The sequence below is a fragment of the Pteropus medius genome, unplaced genomic scaffold (genome assembly GCF_902729225.1).
Source record: "Pteropus medius unplaced genomic scaffold, Ma_sr-lr_union100, whole genome shotgun sequence".
Classification (NCBI taxonomy): domain Eukaryota; kingdom Metazoa; phylum Chordata; class Mammalia; order Chiroptera; family Pteropodidae; genus Pteropus; species Pteropus medius.
This window is the reverse complement of record NW_024346062.1, coordinates 4,433,754-4,457,361: the sequence shown is the minus strand read 5'-3', so window position 1 is coordinate 4,457,361 and position 23,608 is coordinate 4,433,754. Positions and strand designations below refer to the sequence as shown.

At 32.4% G+C, this 23,608-nt stretch overlaps 1 protein-coding gene across 4 annotated transcripts in view; it reads right to left on the bottom strand.

The window, feature by feature from the left end:
- Positions 1 to 23,608, bottom strand: part of XRCC4 (X-ray repair cross complementing 4) — a 217,539-nt gene that overhangs the window by 67,149 nt on the left and 126,782 nt on the right. For all 4 annotated transcript variants that reach the window (XM_039875002.1, XM_039875005.1, XM_039875003.1 and 1 more), the window contains one exon: positions 11,891 to 12,038. In XM_039875002.1, coding sequence (XP_039730936.1) covers positions 11,891 to 12,038 — 148 coding nt within the window. The remainder of the gene's footprint in view (positions 1 to 11,890; positions 12,039 to 23,608) is intronic.

The following is a 23,608-nucleotide window of genomic DNA, read 5'->3' as shown; positions in this document are numbered from 1 at the left end:
TACTGTTAGGGTTTGTTTTTTATTCTCTATAACATTGATAATAGAAACACAGGAAGAAGTATACTACAAGGCAAATAAATGACTTTCTTCAAAACTACATCCTAAGAAGAATCTTATTAGTAATATTTTATTTAAACCTCCATTTGACTACAATGGAGTAACTGTGGGAAAGTGGGCACTCCAGAACCCTGAAAAGCTTTGATAGACATAACCGTGCTTCAGTAAGCAGGAGAGCCTGATGTGTGTAACTATTTCTCTAAACAAAGTGCATTTATTATGCAATTTCTTCCAGGATGATGCTGTAAGCTTCTAGTGTAAAAAGAAAAAAAAATTGAGCTTTTTCTGCATCGAGGAAGACCATACCTTATAAAAACTGTACCAGTAGAAGCTGTGTTAATACGTATCCCCATTCCAAGGAAGTGAGGAAATACTGTGCTAAGAATACACTACATCATTTCCTGCTCCTTGTAGCTATGTGTCTATGATAAGATTGTGTAAATTTGGCTAATTAAACCATAAACTTAATCTAAGGCGTGTGTGTGTGCATGCTGTTTTGCCACCTTTGACTCACCTAAAATACTGCATCTATACAATTACTTAATGGGACTACTTAAGGTGGCAATATACAGTTAAAACTTCTTGACTATAGTTCAAAGAGCAACATCTGTGAAGAGCTACAATTTAATAATATTTTTAGGTTGTTTGGGACAATATGTTAGAACTCTGTTTCAGAAGACATCCAACAGATAGAAAACTAAATCATATCTGTGGGTCTCGCATGAGATATGTGAACCTATATATTTTTATTTGCTAGCCTGCAGAAACAGACGACATAAAAGTACTCAAGGAGTATATACACGCATTTATTTGTTTATTTGGCCCAAATTATTTTAATGTTTTTAACCTGCAGCTGAGATAGTGTTGAACTGCTCCTTTTAGGAATACATCTATATGTTCCAATCACTAGAATTCTCTCAGAAAATGGTTCTCAACAGGACCATTTGTTGGTTAAGCAGGAAGTTTCCTACATAGTAGCACTGGGGGTAAGGGGGAGAAGGTTTTCTACACATAACAAATTTTTTTTCTTGAGATACATTTAATGCCTAATACGCTATAATTATGGGTGAGAGGTTCTTGTAATTTTTAAATTACTGATGTTTGAGAATTTTGAGAGTTCATATCCCAAACTAGAGCCTTGCTGAATGTTATCTCTGGAATGTTATTAAGCCTTTTTTCGGGAGAGGGTAGGCAGATTGCATGAGGACAACAGGTAAGAACATTTGAAAAAGTGATTAAAGAATTTACATAGCTAAAATGACCTTATTACCTAAAGCATTATACAGATTTAATGCAATCCCCATCAAAATCCCATTGGCAGTTTTTTAAGAAATAGAACAAAAAAATCATCAGATTTGTGTGGAAGCATAAAAGATCCCGTATCACCATCTTGAGAAAAAAGAACAAGGCTGGAGGCATCACTTTGCCCAATCTCAAATTATGCTACAAAGTGACAATAATTAAAACAGCATGGTACTGGCAGAAAAACAGACTCACTGACTAGTGGAACAGAATCGAGATTACAGAAGTAAATCCGTGTTTACATGGGCAAATAATTTTCAAAAAAAGAGCCAAAAACATACAGTGGAGAAAGGAAAGCCTCTTCAACAAATGGTGCTGGGAAAACTAGAAAGCCACCTGCAAAAGAATGAAACTAGACTGTTATCTATCACCACACACCAAAATTAAAATGTATTAAGGACCTGAATATAAGACCTGAAACAATATATTGCATAGAAGAAAATAGAGGAACTAAACTCATGGACCTTGGACTTAAAGAGGATTTTATGATTTTGACCTCAAAAGCAAGTAAAAACAAAAATAAATTAATGAGACTACATCAAACTAAAAAGCTTTTGCACAGCACAAGAAACCGTCAACAAGGTAAAGAAACAACCATCCTAATGGGAGAAGATATTTGCAAGCAACGCCTCTGATAAGGGCCTAATATCCAGAGTATACAAAGAACTCATACAACTCAATAACAACAAAAAAAACAAACGATCCAATCAAAAAATGGGCAGAGGACCTGAACAGAAACTTCTCACAAGAAGACATATGAATGACCAACAAACATATGAAAGGTTGCTCCACATCGCTAGCTATTAGGGAAATGCAAATCAAAACCATAATGAGATACCATCTCACACCTGTTAGAATAGCTATAATCAGCAGGACAAATAATAACAAGTGTTAAGACAGGATGTGGAGAAAAAGGAACCCTCATACACAGCTGGTGGAACTGCGAATTGGTACAGCCACTATGGAAAACAGTATGGAGGTTACTCAAAAAACTATGAATTAATCTACCATATGATCCAGAATCCCTCTACTGGGTATTTACCTCAAAGACTGAAAACATATATCCAAAAAGATATTTGCACACTGATGTTCATAGCAGCATTATTCACGGTAGCCAGGACATGGAAGCAACCAAAGTGTTCTATAATAGATGACTGGTTAAAGAAGCTGTGGAACGTATATACAATGGAATATTACTCAGCCATAAGAAGATGAAATACTGCCATTTGCAACAATGTAGATGGACCCCAAGATAACCAGGCTAAGTGAAATAAGCCAGACAGAAAAAGTTGAAAACCACATGATATCACATATATGTGGAATATAAACCTAAAAGCAACAAACAAACAGGACAAACAAACAGAGATTCATGGACATGGACAAAAGACTAGTAGTTACCAGAAGGTTGGGGGAAAGAAGGGGAGAGGAGGTAGATGGGGATGATAGGGTCAACATGTGGTGACAAAGAAATCTAACTATGGCACTGAATACACAATGCAATAGATTATAGAGATATATATATATATATATATATATATATATATATATATGCCTTCCTGTTGAATTATACACCTGAAACTTACTGGATTTCATTAACCAATATCACCATAAAAAAATGTTTTATTTTTTAAAAAATTACAAAAAGAAAAAAAGAAAAGCCATTAAACGAAATTAAATGAATTATTTACTAAGGGGTTTCTCAGAGGCTTTAACATATAAACCTCCAAGTTTTGGGGATTGGAGCACATGAAAGTATGGAAGCTATTTCTAAACTTATTTAGAATATGGAACCTTTTGTAGGGTACCTGTTAAGATGTCCTTTATATAGTTCTACAGAATAAAGTCTGTGAATGGTATCATCTCATTATCATCTAACTTCAATAAACAACTTGACTTTCTTCCCTCTGTCTATCCAAATCTCAGAGCTGGAGGCATTTTCTTCCTACCTATATGTTTAGCTCTTCTCCTGACCACTGTGACTAATGTTTTTCATAGTTAAGTAATTATAATTAAGGAGGAGCTCAGAATTAAGAAAGAGTTGTCTCTGATCCGCAGTAAGAACTTTCTATCTCAGTTCTGGTCCTGTATGGTACATCCCTGTTTAACTCCTTGTCTTGGTCTCCTCCAGCATAATTCTTATTTGGATGCAACTTGAGTTTGGCTCTCCTCAAGGCCACCTCTCATGGGGTCTGGAGCCCTGATTCAGAGACAAAGTTTTCTTTTACAGGTCCTTTGTTCAAATGCTAATTTCAGTATCTCTTAAAACTGTTTGCTTTCAAGAAAGAGAACCTACAGAAATGAGAAAACAGCCAGAAGAAGGTAAAGCAGATTTCAAAGTGGGTTGAAATGGGCTGAAATGGCTAAAGAAGTGACAAGCATTGAAGTATTAATTAAATCATTTAATATGAGCATTTTATTAGTTGGTTAATTTTATTAACTGTTTACTAATTTTACTAGGACTCAAATTAACCACATTGGCTAAAATTAACCAAATAAGTAAATAATAAATGGATTAATTAATCAATTGGTTAAAATAATCCAACTAGTCTACCTGGCCACAACTGACTTCATGTCATACCAACAGAATGCTTTTAATAGATTTTTATTGTATTTTCTTTTTTAGGATGTTGAAAGAATTGATAAGAGCTCTTAAATTTTAAAAAGGTTTAATGAAAAATCCTTCCTTGATTATTACATTGCATGATAAAGCATGACCTCATTAAAAGTTTAAGCTAGGTGCCTAATCAAGTCCAAATGTAGTGCTATTTCATTTAGATCTAATGCCCTTGTATATTTATGAGAGTAATTTTACAATGTTCTTATTTACATTCAGGATTTTACTATATAAATATGGAAATAATTTCATAATTTCTATAGCCTTTGTCAGCTGGTTCATTTTGTTTAACATATGAAATTAAAAAGTCATACTGAGCAATTCTACAAATCACAATTTCAAGTGATGCAAGATACTAAATCGCAAGGAATGTGCAGCATATGGTTATGTTGAATAATAACTCTTAGTGTTGATACTAGTTGACAGGACAGGATGAGTGTTCCCCAAGCATAATCATATTGTGTGAATTAGTCACACTAAATTTTTTATGAATATTTATTAATATATGCCAGATTCAAGGATTTTGGAGATGTACTGGAAGAGGGAAATCATCAAAGATCTAAAAATATTTCTGAAAGCATTTATATTTACCAAAAAAAAGCAAAATGGCAGTACAATTCTGTACCTTGGGACAGCTAGCACATGCCAATTTAAGCTATTATCCCTGTGAACACGCTACGTAAGTTTCAGTATGTTTTCAATTTTCTAGTTTCCTGTGTTTCAAAAGAATGAAAGTTTTATTACTGGGAATCCAAAACTGAACAACATTAAGGAGTTTGGAAGTAGAGTTAAAAAGAAGAAGGGAAAAAAAATTAAGTACAATTGCTTTAGATCATTTTAAATGATATCTAAAAAGATGCAATAATGACCAAAATACTAGAGTTTTCTAGTCAACCTGATATTTTTATAACTCTTAACAAGAGTTTAAAAACAGCATCAAAAGGTAAGGAATTCAGAAGAAAAATCCTCTGTGCTGTGCAAAACAGAAATGCTATCATGTACACACGGAAAGGCTAAATTTTTAACAAGAACCACACAACCAACTTGTGCTGGCCTCTGAGCAGCCCTCCGCCTCATGGCACTTCCTCCCCTCCTGGCTCCCTCTACTTCCAACACCCTCACACATTTAACCAGGGTTCATGCTCACAGGCTGCTGCTTCTGCTTAAACGCTCTGCTCCCTACTCCTCTTTATCCCTCAGATTGGAGTTCAAATGATGATTCTTCAACCTCAAGTGATATACCCTCGCTATGTTTCCCCTAAACGCTGAAATCCTTCAAAAGCTTGCAATTATATATCTATGCAATGATATAATTGATAAGTGTCTTCTCTCATATAGACTAAACTTTATGAGATCTGGGACCGTGTCCAGTTTGCTCAGCAATGCATCCCCGCGCTCAGCATGTAAGCATCTGTTAAATGAATGATAAATGAAGGAATGAATGAGGAAAAGCCATAGTCAGATTTTTTTGTTCCCAAGAAACAACAGTATCTACTGTGCATTTCCTTATTCAATGTAAAATCATGTGGTAGTCACACAATGAATGCAAACTCTATTGAGAAGCTATTGCAGAGTATACGGAGGAAATAACACTGTGAGGGACTGACAAAAATGTTTGAAATCTAGCATATGCTTAGAATTGAAAAGAAGTAACAAAGTCAGGCTTCCCATATAAATTTAATGTGATACAATGGTTACTATGCCATGGTAGTGTGAACTATAAACTCAAATTTTCTGTTCAATTTTTCTTTACCACTAAGTATAAAAAATTTTGTAACATATTCATTCTCAGTTACTCTTTTCTAATTAAACATAGCTAAAAATGAATATGGTAGAATGTTTGTTCACATACAAAATTCTTTAAATACTCAGAATTTTGAAAACTCCTGATAACGGTCATCTAAGAGTTACTTCTATTGAATGTCCTTAGAGCATACGCTTAGAACAATATTTCATTTCATCCTAATATTTTGTTTACTTTTATCACATAGTACAGGTTTATAAGCAGGCAATTACCTTCTTTAGTACAGTAAAGGAAAAGGAAAAACCATGTAGTCAAATAGCTTCATAAACAGTAGTGACTGGTTAATGTTAAACTAAGAGTTTAATTTGGTAAGATAACAGTAATAATACAATAATAATTAAACTGTTTTTATGGCTAAATTCATTGAGTTGAAATACTCATCCATGTTAAGATGAGTATCTCTTATTCTCTTTGATTCATCCACTGAATAATTATTTAAAATCGCTCACTAACCGTATGACCTTGGATAAGGTATGTAAACGCCATGAATCTTTGTACAATAAAGTTTTTGACATTATTTAACAGAGCTAGGTCAATTATTTCCATAGTAAATAGCTTCTACTTAAGATGGTATCATTATTTTTTAGAGTAAATTTAGGGACTTAGAATATTACATTTGTTTTGGGTTACAAATATTTTTAAGACATTTGGAGTGATACATTCTTTTGAAATTTCCAAAACACACTGGACTATTTAATTATAAAAACTGTGGCTGTTACAAATACACCTTTTAGCTTCCTATTTTTAAAAAATATTTCCTTAATTTTCTTATATGGCTAAACAATAATTATTTTCATATAAGGATGGAATTTTACTGTATAAATCAGACTGCCACATGATTACATTTGACAATCTGTTGAGAAATTATCTCCATTATATCTTTTACATTGACAAATTAATGTGGTAAATTTTCCTGTATGAGTGGGGTATGTAGTTGTTCACTAATCATGTGGCTATCCACTCATTAAATGGTGTTTGAAAGCCCAGACACTCTGAGAAGTCACCATTGCTCTGTCTTGTTCTTTACATTCGTCTAAGGGAAAATCTGTTGTTTTTCCACCATGTTAAAACATAGAATGGAGCTAAAAGAAAGGGTCAGTGGAAGAAATTGGACAGACTTGAATTATCATGTTGTTTCACTATTTTGTTTAACCTTAATTCTTCAAATGTTAGGAATACTTTTTAGAAAAAGCAAATACACTTAAGGCTTGACTTCACTTCTCCATCATTAATATGACATGAAAGAAATATACTTTAACAGTATTTTAGAGAATGTGGTAAACATTTCCATGGTAGTTTTCAGATACATTTTCTGGTGAAAACTATTTTGTATTCTATTTAGTATTTTTTTTGGTACAAATAACTTTACTACTAAGTTTTCTATTATATTTGATGTTATAGTTTGCCCAGAAATTTTGAAAGTTTATTTACAAATTGATTTAATTCTCTAAGCTGATTTAATTCTCTATTAGTATATAAATATAGATTAGCATAAATCAGTATTTAGTTTTTCTAAGCTGAAAAAAAAATGTAATTTTTATCAAATGCAGCTAAATTACAATTATTACTTCATAACGCCATCCATTAACTCAGAAGGAACTTGGCTATTCTACTTTTTAACCATGAACACAAATTAAATGACTTTCAAATATTGACATGCTGATGAGATGGAATTGAAGATTGCATCAATTAGTTCCACGCATATCTCTCGAATATTGATAAAAGTGGGTCTCTGATTCAAATAAAATGCCCTAAAACCACTCCAACTGACCTTTGAGAGAAATTTTAAAAATTTGAAACATAATTCCAAATTTTCCAATTTAGAACCTTAAAGCTAGTGTATTTCCTTCACTCTGTTCTTGCAATCGCAAAATTATCCGTGTACATCTCTGTCTCTCAATAGATTATAAGCTCCATAAGACAGTGGACCAAATACAGGCTTTAAAATAAAACACTAACAATGCCACTTTAGAAAAATAACTATCTTTCTAGCCTTAGTTGCTTTTCATCTATAAGAAGGGGAAATTAATACCTCCCTTGTAGGGTTTGTATGAAATTTAAATGAGAGATCTCATATAAAGGATTTATCATAAACCTTATTTATCTTTGTATCTCTTTTCTACTTATTCCTTATCATTGTACTAATGACAGTATCATAATAAATGTTTAAATAAATTTAAAAATTACCACAATTTTGTTTTAGATTAGTATTATTATAGATTAGTATATACATATAGATTAGCATAAATCAGTATTTAGTTTTTTTAAGAGTACAAAATAACCCACTGCATTTAGGAAATGTACTAAAAAGTTTACATTGTGAAATACTTATAAATACAAAAATTTAAAAGATAAATAAATTTCTCATCCATGGACATCTTATATTTTTTAATCTTATATTTTTTCATGAATTTTAATTGCTAATAGTTAATGTATAAGTAATTCATTGCTAAATCATGCTTATGTTTTGAAAGTGGTGAACTGTTCAAAGAATAACAGAATTATAGATATTGGGAGAGATTTTACAGATTACTTAGTTCAATCATTTCATTACACAGATAAGAAAACTAAGTTCTAGAAAGATGAAATAACTTGCACAAAATCTGGTAGACATAAAAAAAGTTAAACCATAGTACCATCATTCATTTCCCTACTTTGTTTGTTCTTGAAATGTAGAGCTGAAGAAGCAAAGAGAAGTCAAAGAAAAAAATATAGACGATGCCCAGTGGGAATATCTGAAGGAACTAGAAAGCATAGAATTGCTTAAAGAAGGGCATAGGGAATTGTGAAGTTTAGAGTTAGGGGTCAATATCTTTTCACCCCTAAGCAGCAAACTACCCATATCTGTATTTGTTTGGAAGGCTACAGTTAGAGTATGTTAACCTAACTGTTGTACATGTTGTTGATAAGTTATCAGAGTAAAAAGGTGTTTAGGAACGTATAAAATAGGTAGTAGTTTGAATTTAAAAACATAAAATAAGATTTTAATCATCAGTACTTGAAATAAAAGTCCACAATGATAATAATTAGCAAACAATTCAAAAAGTTAATATGGTTTATATCAACTTTTAAAGTAGTGAAAGTATACAAAATAAATATTGGCATGATCATCTAAACATGGAAAAGGAACCCAACATTAATTGCATATATGTTGGTAGAAATAAACACATTGCCTATACTAAAAAGCCTTTAGTCTTTGATTCAGATCTAAACTTCTTTAATCTCTGTACCATGCATATCAAAAACTGGTTTAAGCAATATATGTATTCAGAAAACGTTGGCAACCTCAAAACCTCATAGTTAGTTCTCACATAGAGCACAAAGAACTAAGATTGAGCTCTCCAGGATAAAACCAATATATTTCATTCTTCCTCCAGACCCTGAAATCTTTAGCCCACAAACAATTAGTCCAAAAGTTCCATGAGGACAGGGGCTATGTCTACTTTCTACTCTCCTGAATCCTCAGCACCCAGTACTATAACTGACACATAACTAATACTCATTACTCGTTTGCTTAAAATTTGACTGCATGAAGTACAGTTTTCTGAATATTTCATACTGTTTATAATTTTATTTTTCCCAGATTAATCTATAGGAATGGTTCATTTACTCTAATGTTTGCAAATTGGAAACATTTTTGGTTCATTACTTAAGAGATCATACAATACTTTGAATTCTATGAAGCCAGGGGATTATGAGCTAATGAATAAATTTACATGATAAACACAAACCAGTAGAGTTTAGCACACACTGGGTTTTCAAATATATTGGCTGAAGACATAAGGGACCCACCATAGTATACAGATGGCATTTTCAAGTACTAGTAGATCAGGCCAATTGTGGAGAAAATAAAAACCCAACAGTGGAGTTAACGATTCCACTGTTAACTCTAAGATTCTTTCTTTTTTCTTTATTGTGAGCATATGTCAAAGGTTTAACAAGATTTAAACTCATTAACAAGGGGACCAATGAAAAGACAAAGTTGCTTCAAAAGACATGAGAAACTGAAACACACAGTGGAAAAAAAGAATGCTGTAGTAAGACTACAGAGATAGATACCAAACTAGATAATACCCTACAAGGCAAGAAAACCATGTTTTAGAGTTGTCTTTTCTACCCAAGAGAAATTCTCTGCAACTTATCAATCTTCTGTGAGTTTAGAGGGACTGGGTCCTGATCGATAAGTACTAAGTCAAAGTTACCTCCCCTGGAGCAAGTGTCAAAAAAAGTATAAAGCCAAACAGCAAATATTTCAGGTATTATAGGCCATTTGGTCTCTGTCATGACTATTCAATTTTGCTGTTGTAGCATGAAAGTAGCTAAAGGCAGTAAATAATGAATGAACATGCCTATGTTCCCATAAAACTTTATTTATGTAAAGTAAGTAGGTTCGACTCACAGGACATAATTTGCCAACTCCCCTGACCTAGAAGAGCAGATGATCCTTAGGTGACCCAGTCATACAGTCCTCAGTCCTCTAAGTACAACTTTGAAGAGACCTACAGTAATCTTTTTGCTTATCTACAAGTTTTAACTTTTTGAACAGTAAGTCCTATGCTTCAAACAATAAGTCCTATGCTTCCCTTCCACTCTCAGAAGAGAGCTTAGTTTGCTGTTTCTCTGAGACTCTTTTAGTCTTTGGACTTCAGTTAAAAAAAAAAAAAAAAAAAAAAAAAAAAAAAAAAAAAGACTATGAAAGAGAGAACATTAAAACAAAACTACTAAGAAAAGCATTTCTCAATATTTTTGCCTTTGGCTTGTTGGTTTGGGAAAATATTCTGTGAACTACCTACCCTTTTCCCACTGCCTTGAGGAATCCTCATTGGGACCAATGGGAAGCTTTAGGCTGAGGAGAAACCTACAATTCTTATTTTTACGCAAGAAACTCCAAAACTCCCTCCTGTCAGGCTGTTTCCTGAAGGCATGTATTATATGTGCCTGTCTTGGCAATCTCATTGTCTATAACAGAATTCTAAAACTTTCTGCTCTCAGGACTCCTTTAAAGTTTTTGAGGACCTCAAGCATTTTTGTTTATATGGACTATATCTGTCATATTCAAAATTAAAAATGAGAAAATTTAAAAATCTTTATTAATTCATTTAAAAATAAAAATAAACTCAGTATGTAACATGAATAATGTATTCTTCTTGTGAAATCATTACATTTCCCAAAGGAAAAAATCTTACGAGGGCAATGTTTTATACTTTTGCAAATCTGTTAGATTGTCATTAGCTTCTGCATCCAATCACATGTGACATATTTTAATTGAAATATATGAAGAAAATCTGGCCTCACACAGGGATGGAACTGAAGAAGGGCTAACCTGTGAATCACCAGAAAGCTTTGGGAACCCCCAGGGATCCTTATTCCACACTTTGAAATCAATGGTCTGGAATATCATCTGTCATATGGCTACTGTTCAGTAACTATTTGCCAAATTAATAAAAAGTTTCAAGAAAAAGAAATAAATTCTCAGGCGTACAAATATACCCAAATATACAAATGATTTGCACAGTTGTTTTTGATTTAACTGGTACTATTCCTTATGAATGCTGATTGTTTTGCTGCAATGAAATGTTTATTATCTCAACTTCTTAACTCGTTATGACTAAACTGGGATGCAGATCAAAGGGAGGGTAGTCTGAACTAAAAAGTGAACTGTAAAAGTAAAGTATGTAAGTCTAAAATATAATAGAAATAAATAGATGACTAGAAAAAGACATTTCACATCAAAAAAATCCCAAGCATAACCAAATCAAGTGCTCAATTTGAATGCTATATGGGTCTCTTTAAAGCAGTAAATTAGATTGAAATATTTTACTAAACACAAGTTGGATTCTAATATTTTTAGTATTCTACATGCCATTCTTAATTAACTTGTAAAAACCACAAGAAAAAAATTGACTTATATTTTTAGCACTTCTGTTTTAAATATTAATAGGACTTATTAACTGAATACCAGGGAAAATATATAGATTTAAACATGTTACAATTTCTAAAATCATATTTGTTCTTTAAAAATAGCCTTAAATTCAGAAATAAAAAAAATTAAGGTTATCTATTAGATTTTTCTTATGTCATCTCACTATTTGGCAAAGCATAAAATAACTTACTTTTCCTTTTCTTGGAGCTTATGTTCCTGAGAAGCCATTTTAGGTTCTGTCCCAAGATTTTTTTGCATCCGCTGCCTCCTCTTTCTAGTTGGTGCTATATCAGTGACATCAGGACTTGAAATAATGAAATCATCTCTTCTTAAAGTATCTAAAATAAAATGACATAAAAATATGATCCAACAAAATTAGGCATATAATTTGTGAGTAAAGTATCAACTTGCTGCTTTAGTACTGGTATAAAGTGACAATTAAAACATCAAAACTATTTTTAAAAATTAAGGCAGATTTGGTAAAGTGAGCCATTTAGAAAGTGTAACACTCTGATACTAATATAAAACATAAAGTACATTGCACACATTGAATAATTTGACCAAAATAGTCTTTGCCTATCTTGGGCAGCAATCTTCCCAAATGCTTTACAGGTACAGTTGATCTCTCAGTGCTAGAACTAGATAGAAGTACCTTAGAGGTGCTTCTAAAAGGTATCTGGAGGAAAAAATATTGCTAAAGGAATAATATAAATTAAATTTATTCTAAACAGTAGTTATTAGCAAGAATGAGAATTTCTGCTAGTGATTAAGAGATCATTTCAGACTTTTGGCCAACTGTGAGGAATGAGCACAAGCAAAATGTAAGAAAAGGCTAACAGATATCTTTGATGTGGCAAAACCATTAAATTATCCCTAAAAGTGTTTGATACACATGAAACAGAAGCAACAATAGAAACATGCTTGATTTATATTCCTTTATTCTCTATAAACAACTTTGTTCCAAAGAGATTTAGGGGAGTTCAGAATTCTTTCATCCAATACACAGTATATTCTCCTACAGTACATATTTTTATAAAATAAAACAGCACCTTTACAATATCAATATAATTTGGACTGTGGATGTCCTGCTGGTTCATATGATTTTTTCCTAGTATGCTAATAGTTTAAAGTGATCGGGGACAAGCTTTCATCAAAATTAAAGAGAAAGCCTTAGCAATGAATAAAGGCCTAAAAAATGGAGATGAGTGGCTAAAAATTCTGTATAAGTCTATTCCTTTAGCAAAACTAGGGGCTGGTTTAGTGAAGCCAAGAACCCTATCCTTTTCAAAAGTTAAGATCTCTCCTAAAGCTGCAATTACAGCTGAACAAGCTGTGGTGACATTTCTCCCTGTATCTTGAACCAGGTATTTAATTTTGATGAAACCACTGGAATCAAAAACATTCAATAACTCCCATCTCCTCCATTTAAGAGGAATTGTGATGCAAAGGGTTAGCTGACTGTGATGCTGGGTACAAATGTTGCTAGAGTTAATGGAGTTAATGTTTTTATTAGGATTGTAATTGGAGAACTAACAACCACCTAAAGCTGAATAGATTTTGTGTGGTCTGCTAAAATCTTAACTTATTTCCCATAAGCTCTATTATTTTTTGCATGCAACTCTGCAGAATGAGTGGTTTTTCAGGCACACATATATCACATTCTAGAAAAAAAACAACACTGAACTTTGAGTTCTCACTCATGCTTCTCAGAGAGACCTGTGATCACCTGGGCACTGTTGACCATTTTCTTCAAACACTTCCTTTGATTTTGTTTCTTAAAATCAATACCATTCAATATCATTTTTAAAAACATATGTGCTTGACACATTGCTATGGGTTTTATGTCTATTATCTAATTAATCATTAACCTTGTGAAGTGCTTACTATCACTCTCTTCATTTTAGTTATGATGAAACCAAGGCTTGAGGAAACCAAGTTACTTAAATAACTTGTCCAGATCATACAGTCTTTGCTTTTACATTTTATCATATAACAATTTAAAGATGTTTCTCCCAAGTGGGTAAATTATTCCTTGATCAAATATTAATTGAATTCCCATAAAAGCATATTTTACTTTCCAAAGCTGTTTAACTTAGTAGAACATATAGGTCCTATTATATTTCATGTACATTATTTTATTATCTCCTAAAAATGTACTGGGAGTAGAGAAGGGTAAATAAAAAAGGGCGTTTCTCTGAACACATTCACACTGAATGACTTATTAAGTTATGAGGTGACTGAGGAAGATAATTCTGGTTTCCTGATTTCTTACCCAGTCTGCTCTCACCTAGGGTTTGTTTACTAAATCACACTAGCAATCGACAAAACACAGGCTTGTCTATGAACAAAACTAGCAAAAGTGTCATAGTTAGAGGATGTTTCAACTGCAGATAGATTTTAAAAATGAAGAAATATTGCATTTAGTGACATGTTGGACATCTGGGAAAAGAACATTAAGTTAAATTAAAATGTACAGTAACATGTTTAAAATTACAGTTACCAAAAAGTTCTGCCATTCATTTCAAAACTCCATATAATGGCTTATACACTGGTACCCAAAGTATGTTTTATAGTGTTATAGTTATTTGTTATGACATCTAGAATTTACTTTAAAAATCAATGCATTTAAATGTATATGTTAGTCAGAGTGAGCTATAACCCAGGTATTGCTAGCATCTATTCAAGAATGCAGAGACCAGGAAAGGTTTTTTGGGACTCTAATAATAAATTCCACATTCTTGAAAAGGTTACTAGAGGCACTTTTGTGACCTGTATCTCAACCAATAACTGATGATTTACTAATTAACACAGTGAATGACAAAAACGTGTATATCTCTTGGGAAACACAAGTCAGGAAAACAAGCATGATGAATATTGCATATGGGCTCTTGTGAGTGAAATTAAAGGCATTTGAGATATATAGATTGCCTAAAATAGTTTAGAGATACTCTCCACCATTTTATGAATAGGGTATAAGAATCCATTGAGGTCTGTTTACTCTTAGAGATGATGCCCTGTGCTAAACCTTTAAGTAGTTCTACATCCAGTTGTGAACACTTGATAACCGTGGTTGCCTGATGCCAGGAATAACCATCATTCCTGTTGCAGGAATCTTTATATTTTCCCAAAGTGAACATTTTGTGTGAGGGAGTGAATGGGACAGCTGGAATTTCTTCAAGCTTACAGGACACATTCATGAATTATTTTGTGCTTACTTGTTAGTAAATATTTAGTTGATGATTATCTCTATGTGTGGGAAAACTTAACCGGACAATTTATTATTATTATTCTCACATTTCAAATTTCTTGATATCTACCATTATTTACCACAAAGAACCAAGAGTTGTGTATAACCAAGTGTTTCAGGTCCGTTCACTGTACTATTTTTATTCCTTTCTCTTGACAATTCCAGTGTAGCCACTGCCATGAGGAATAAGGGCTAGCATACATGTAATAGCAAATTGTATTGTAATATAGCCTCTTAATTTATATATTTATTTAAAATGAAATTTTGTTTAACATTTATATAGCCTTTAATAAAAAGGAAAATGTTCCATCCTATCTTTTCTATCCTACCCCTGCAATGCCAGAAACCAAGAAAGAGCGGTGCTACTCTAATAGCTGGTACCTAAGTATTAGATTGCTCATTTCAAGCAGTCCTCAAAATTTCAACCCATCCTACCTGTATCCTCTACTTGTGCTTGGTCTTCTCATTCCATTTGGTCTCAATGTTGTACACTTTATTTCTAATATGACTTTGGATCCCTTGAACAATGATTCTGGGGATCCAAACAAGCAAAGCTGTTTTATATACAACAGAATGGATCCGACCTATATCTACAGGAAGTCAAAAATCAGACTTCCAAAACGTCTATATTATTAACAATCTTACATATTTTAAGGGGAACAATTAAAGCTTTCACTTTCAAGTTTTGCATCCCATTTTTAAAGGAAAAAATCAATTCATATTAAGTTTACTAGGTTATAAACACTCATTTTCGTTATGAGGAAGAGCCTGAATAGAGTTGGAAAAGAACAAAACATGTTCAAAAGGCAATGAGAAGGAGTGTGGCCTTGTCAAAATAGTGTTCATGAGAGAGAAAGATGCAGGAAATGACTGGATAAGTATGGGCATCAGGGAAAGGAAAGGAAAAAGGAGACAGAGATATGCTAAATAAATCTGCAAGCTTTTAAATCCAGGCAGGAAAGTATAAATTTGATCTTGATTGGGGAATTTTGTTCTGAGATTCCATCTCCAGAATTCTCAGTTTTTAATATTATCATTAGTCTCTGTCATGACAATGTGTCATTCACCATTTCCAGGAATTTTTTTTTTTAAAAAGAAAGAAAGGAAAAAAAAACTATTGTCAATTAACTTACTACAGCTGAAATACTTATTGGCAGAGCTGTGGAATAAATTGCAAGTTCTCATTAGGTTCACTGAATCTAAAAAATGGGGAATCTTTACACAAGCCTTGTTATTCTGAAAGGTGGCTCCACAGAAGGCCACACTTCTTCTCATCTGACAGAAGAACTACAGGAGCTTGGCAGCAGTAGTTCAGACATGACAAGGGCAGAAATGTTGGCTTCCTGGGTACTTTTAATGTCAAAAGGAAATGAAACTGTTGGCTAAACTGCCAGAAATCTACATAAATCCCATGAGTTAAACTATGTGGTAAATTTAAGTCTCTAACCATTAAACCCTTAAATCTCAGTATTTTAAAAACAGTTTTCAGGTTTATGTTTGTTTTATCAGGGACTAATTATTATTATCCTTTTCTATGGGTTTTGTTTCCTCTTCATATGATATATAGCTTCACACACAGATACTATAAAACTCTAATGAAGAGTGCCACCCTTCACCCCACCACCACCCCAAACATACACACCTATATCCAGCCCCTGCCCAAAACAAAATATTAATGTCCTGAGGCATGTTATTGATGGCAACGGCTACTTAGCTCTTAGATTAAATTATTGATTAAAAGAAGCTCTGAACTTCAGGTCCCTTGACCATAAAGAAATATGTACTGTTTGCAATAAGCTATGTCCAAACAAAAAAACTTTCAGTGGTTCCCATGGCCCATAAAAAAATAAATCCTAAGATCCTAGCCCTGAATTCAAATCCCTCTACGATGTGACCCTCACCTGCCTCTCTGCCCACACTTCCCACAAATCTTTTACCATAGTATGTAAACTACTCCAAGGGCTCCAGGGTTCTTACAAATTCCTGTTCGTTCCTTACTTTCTCTCTAAAATGTCCTCCAATCCTATGCTGGGTCAATTATGTGCTCCCTTCCAGCACAACCCATTGCAGTCATCCTGAGTAGTTCCAATCCTCAGCAATCTCTTCTTTCTCTATTGGGCTTACAGTTTGACTCACTCATTTTATACATACTATCTTGTACTGTTATTCTCTTTTTACGTATAGTTCCCATTTTTCCAATTAGATTATAAACACCCTATAGCTAGAAGCCATGCCTTATACTTTGCTACATGCCTAACATATTACCCAAAAGTGTTGTACATCATTTCTTAGTTTTAAATGTGTCTTAATTTTTAAATCAAAATTTATTTACTTTGAAACTCTATATGAGGTATATAGAAAAGCTGAATCAGAAAACTGGGCTTGGGTCTCTAACTCTGCCATTTACCTTGGACAATATTACAGAATCTCTTAAGTTCCTCAAGTAAGAACTGTATGTTAACCATGATTTTTGACATGATTAAATGAGATAAAATAAATTGTTTTATAAGTCATGTCGGAAGTATTGATATCAGCTTTTAAGTATTATTAATATAATGTATATGTGATACAAAAGATCGAACTGAGATTCATTTAAATGAATCTGAAGAACTTTCAGGCTTTCTTCTATAACTTCTTAGAGACAAAAAATAATAATAAAGTAAGATAAATTCATGGCTTTCCAAATTCACAATAACCCAGTTGTCAGAGAACTATCATCTCTTATGAATATAGAGTAGCCAAACTGCTATGGCTGCTTTTTTCTATTTTATCCATTTCATAAATATTTATTAAATGTTTGCAATCAATAAATCATTTTGTTTTATTTTATAAGATATAAAATATTGAGGGGGAAAAAACAAAATCCAAACCTTAAGTAGGCAAATGTAAGTAAATCTGAAACTTCATAAAACCTATTTCTTTCACCAGAGAAAATAACCAACCAATGACTCGGACTCTCTTGTCTCTGTAGTTTGTCTTACTGACAGGTATAAAGATAAGCAAAAAAGAAGCTGAGATAACGTTGATCACACCATACTTCAATAAGTAGTATCTTAAAGTGACCTATCTTAAGGCAGTAAATTTCTAATCTGACCAAACAAGCAAACATTATTTTCTCTCACCATTCATCAAATAGCCGCTTTTCAAATCTGTAATCAGTTGCTATCCAGTTTTCACAATCTAATCTGAACAACTGATGACCATCTTACACAAAGGTCAATGGTCTAACCTATTAATCAGTAATCACCAAACAAAACAATAATTAACATCACACTAAACAATTAAAAATGTGTGTGCGTGCGTGCGCGCGCGCGCACATATGCGTGCTTATACAAGTTGGTATACTTTTTTAAAAGTCAGGCTCCTCTTTTAGCCAGCACAGCTGAAAGTCAGACTTAATGACAAATATCCACTGACACTGGGGTAACCTAAGAGGTCATCATTGGAAATCCAATACTCTCAATGTCAGAGGCTGGGTGGGCCACCAAAGATAAAGTACAGACTCCAGATGTATTCACAGCATTAAAAAAAAGAAAAGAAAAAATAAAGTTGAATATATTGAATATCGTTCAAACCTATAAAGCAATCTTATTTTTTAATTAAAAAAATTAATATCAAATGAACTAGTTCTTTAAGTCTTAAGAATTCATTCTTTCACTTATTCAACAAATATTTATTGAGTATATTCTATGTGTGAAGCACTATCCAGAAGATATCACCACCGTGTATTCGAAAAATTTATATCTGAGTAGGGCAGGACCCAACTATTTGCAAGAAAGTTATAAGTAAAACAAACAATTATAAAGGAACTAATTTGGAAGTTCTGAGGTAGGCACAGCTTTCCAACATCTTACTATTTCTTCCAAATTAATCTGTGAAACTTCAGTTTTTCTTTTCCATTATCAAACACTAACTATAACTTGATTTCTTACATTGTTTTTCTTTTTGTATGGATTTCTTTTGAAAGCATAATAGTCAGTATTAGATGGCTCTGAAGTAGATTCCCCAAAAGAGAATATTAAAAGGCTAGCTTACCCTGAGCAAAGTGATAAAAAAAGACTAAGTTTCAAAGTTTTTTAAGGATGTTTCAGAGTGATCTCAAACAGCATATCTGAATTGAAACTATATAATCACCTTTTTCAATAGTTCTTTATATGGCCCCACAACATCCTCAGTGATTTCATCACTCTTGTAATAATGTATTGAATATTTATAAGGTCCATGAAGGCAGGGATGAGTTTGTCCTATATCCACTGTTATCATCATAAGACAAACTAGTATAATCTCTAACTCATAGTATTTCCTCAATAAATATGAACTGATTGATTGCTATCAATTCTTAAATACTAATAGAGTGAAAAAATAACTTCTTAAAAATTATTTTGAATCTATGTAAAGTACTACACTATTGATCAGCTATGCCTGCTTCTGCCAGTCTAGTTAACATTAAGCAAATAAAAAATATAAGTAGAGAAGAGCAGTTTATGAAAGTACATTATAGCCTTCAATATATATCATTTTGCAGTTAAAAATAACAAACATTGGAAAGCAGTTTAAATGGTTCATAAGTTTTCAGAAAACAAATCTACAATTTTTCAGCTTTCACCAGCTTTATAAAGGGGCCTGCCTCTGCCTGTGACCTATGTCATGAAATGTTTGAAGCCAGCACAAAGCTTTCATTGTTGTACAAGAGTCCGGTATGGTCTTCTGTCAACTTAAGACTTTTTTAGCATTCTCTTCATAGAGATTTAAAGGTTTTGAAATTTTCATTCTTTTTGAATTTGGTCAACTTTTAATAAAACCTAGGCTTTTTACAGAGCTTAGGATTTCACTGAACTAGTCTAAATTTAAAAATTAAACAAAAATAAATGAAAAATAAAACCTTTTTAAAGAAATGATATAGGGAATCTGAGTTTTTTTTAAATAATGTATTAACAGCATATTGTTTGCAGTGACTCTAGTTTAACGAGTTAAAACTAGGACTAGTTTAACAAGCAAGTCAAAATCAGAATAGGGCAAAAGTAGCAAAAATCACATGGTGTATACGGTGAACTGGGTGTATAAGAATCATTAAGCTAGGTCACAAACCCTCCCCTATGTGATATAACTTAACCAGTCTGCATTATTTCTATGAAGAGGCAAATACAAGGCTAAATTTCAGAGGCTTTTCCCCTTGAAAACTATGTAATAATTTTCAAAAAGGAGATGCCCTAGTCTGCGGTGCTAGACACTTCATCCCAACTCGCTTTCTAACCAAATGTGACAGAGATGATACTTTTAAATTATTTGTTAAATGATAAAATAACTAAAATAATGTTTACTGAGTTAATGCAATGCATCAGAAGGATCCTAAACCTGATTCTGTTATTCACTGTCTCAACGACTATGGGCAAATCATGTAACGATTCTGCAACGGTTTTCATTTTAATCTATAAAATTAGGTTTGGAGGGTTAGACCAAATAGTTGACAAAATGCCCTCATTCTATAATTTATTATGCTTTGTAAAAATCATTATCTTACCTGAATTTGGTACAAAAAAAACAAACTAAATGCACTTTCAGACCATCTTGAAGCACTTTTAAGTTAGTAATGAGTTAAATATCTTACCCAAATGAGAAAGTTTTTGTTTTGAAATTTCATTTCCACACATTGGCATGCTTTTTTTCATATTACACTGTTTCATACTGTTTATGAATTTTTTATTTTTCAATAAAAACCTATTAAAGTTTTTTTAAACAAATAACTTGTATTCTTTTTTCTTAATACTCAAAAACAGACAAATAAGCAAAGTTATTTTAAGCATTGATTTCAGATAATAACATTTAGGAAATTTATTAGTTTACTATGAATATACTCTTTACATTATTAGACCTTATATTTATGAAGCTTGCTAATCACTGTTAGCAATGTGTTAACTTCTCATTTTCAGCATGCTGTCATAGCAATGTGCAGTCTCAAGACAAAGCCTTCATAATGCCACTATCCCCAGAACTTCCCAAGAGCCAAACTGGGAATCATTCTTAATGCCTTAAATCTAATTCTATGTACCCAATCTTTCTATATTCTCTTGCCTAGATTATTGTTATAGTTTAAAATGGCCAAAGCAGTTACAATTCACTCCCTACAAAACATCTAAGAAAATTTTTCTAAAATGGCAAATCTGATCAAGTCGTGTCCTTTTCCACTGCCTTGAAGACAAAGGTAAAGTTCCCTAATGCACTTCAATATCTTTCTTTTCCTGTTACAACTTACTACAGCCTTACTGAATTTTGTGTGATGTACCATTCTCTCTCTCTTCTTAGATTTCACATGTGATCTTTGAGAAATAGTGTTCTATTACCTACAACTCAACTCGCTAACTCTCATCCATCCTAGATATATATTTCAGTAAAGATATCACCCTGTCAGAAAGCCTTAGAAGTCTTGATTAGATGCCCTTTCTCTGTGCTCCCATAGCACCATTTTACTACTCCTATCACTGCAGTGTGGAAGAGTGGTTATGCGCACCAACTAAGAAAAATGAAGTACGGAAAAACAATTTGGGGTTCTCCTGGGGAGTAGCAGATACTATGGGGTTGAATCTTGTTGTAAAGTCAGTGCATATAGCAATCACAATTAATCAAAACTACCCTTGAAAATTCCTTAAGTTGACCATTAACTATAGTAATACATAGTGTATATAACTTTATATAATAACATTCATGCATAAATATTTAATGAATATCATACTATATAGTTTCATAGAGAAACTGTATTCAGAAAAAAAATTACTCAAGGTTTTCAATAATCTAAACATATCATCAATAAAGAAAGATTTAACTTGCTAGCTCTTCCAGTTTAATGCCATCATCTTAATCTTCTGTGAAAGATGTATCAGTTCCTCCGATGTTTCCTTAATCAGATTTCTATAAAGTTTCCAATTAATTTTTCATTGTTTTCTTTCCTGGATGAAGATCTCATTGCCTTACTTGCTTGGCTTTCTAAATAGTGCTTACCTTTTCTTTTTTTTTTTCCTTTGTTACTAGCACCAATTCTTGAAGTTACTCATACTTGTTCATAAATTTTTTCCCATTGGTATTAACTTTTCAGGCTTGATTCCATCTAATACTTGTGGACTTGTTAAGTGGAATAACAAGTAATCAGCAGAACTATTTAAAAATGTAATTTTCTCCTCCCTTTGTAAAATTTATATTTATCTAGAAAATGTAGTTAAATAAGTTAAAATTAAATATATATGATGCCACTACATTATAATTCATAAATTACTAGACAGTCCAAATTTCAATCTCTCAAGGTAATTTAAACATGAAATGGGAAGTGGGACATCATAGCATAGTAGACCTCATAAATTTACTCTTCCTGAAATTCATTAAATAAGCTTTTGCACAGACACATTTACCATCACATTTAATCATAAATGAAAATGGACAAACGGTTACTATGAAAGGCTAGTAATTTTTAGGCATTACAATTCTGTATAAATTTTTTTTAAAAAGATAAGACTACCAATATAAGAAACATCTCTTCAGTGAAGTAATGCTGTAAGTATCCCCACACTTTTGATATTTATAATTATTCCAAAAAAACCTAACATTTAGAAAAATGGTCCATCATGGTGCCCGGTACATTGTAAGTGCTCGAAGTATTATTGAATGAAAATAGCACCAAAGAAAATACTGAAGATTTTATAAATAAATTAGAATCTTAAAGACAGTAAACCTTTTGTAGTTAAATACAAAGTTAAGCAAAAATAACATAAACATTAACTTCCAAAATAAAAAAAGAAGCCTGTAATATTCATTATAAAGGAAATACTGAATTCAAAGCCTAATAAATTAAACTAGAGTTGGCATATAAAATGCCCTTGTGAAGAATATTACCTTGTACGAAAGAGTGTATTATTTGTAAATAATGGTTACCAGATATCTTAGCCAAGAAACACAATTATACAAGGGAAGTTATCATAACACAGCTGAGAAAGCACAAAAGCAGAAAAAAAAGTCTGTATTTGTGTTAATGTTCATGTAGTTAGATCTATATCTATATTCATACATATATTGTATAAAAATTAATTTTATATAAAATATTAATGATTATAAATGCTCTAAAATAGGAGAAGTGTTATGCCTAACTAAGGCCACAGATAGGAAAAAAAAAAAAACCAATAAATAATTTGATAGAGAAAATATAGAAACACAAGAGTGAAAGAAATAAGAACCCTCAAGAATGAGTATTCAACAGACAATAACGCTTTTCTCATGGGTCTTATGATTGTTGCGAATGACCTTGCAAAATAGTTTAAACACATTATCTAAATAATTGCCACTGGATTTATTTTACCAATTTTAATTACTGAGGAAAGGTAAATTTAATGAGTTCATCAACTGAGTAAAAGCTGATGTTATTTTCATAGAGTGGAATCAGCACAAAAGTTTTCCTTAACCTTCTGGTTCAGGTACTGATTCAACAGAAACATAAAAAGAATACCTGCATTCTTTTGGATATCTTCTTTGATGCTAACTCTAATAATTTAGCAAAAGTATTTATAGTGTTATGTAAGAATGATTTCAAGGATGAGTACAAATTTAGCAGAAATAAGGCATGAAAAGGGAAATGTTTCAATTTCCATCCTGATTTATCAGGACTGATCAGAGTCAAAT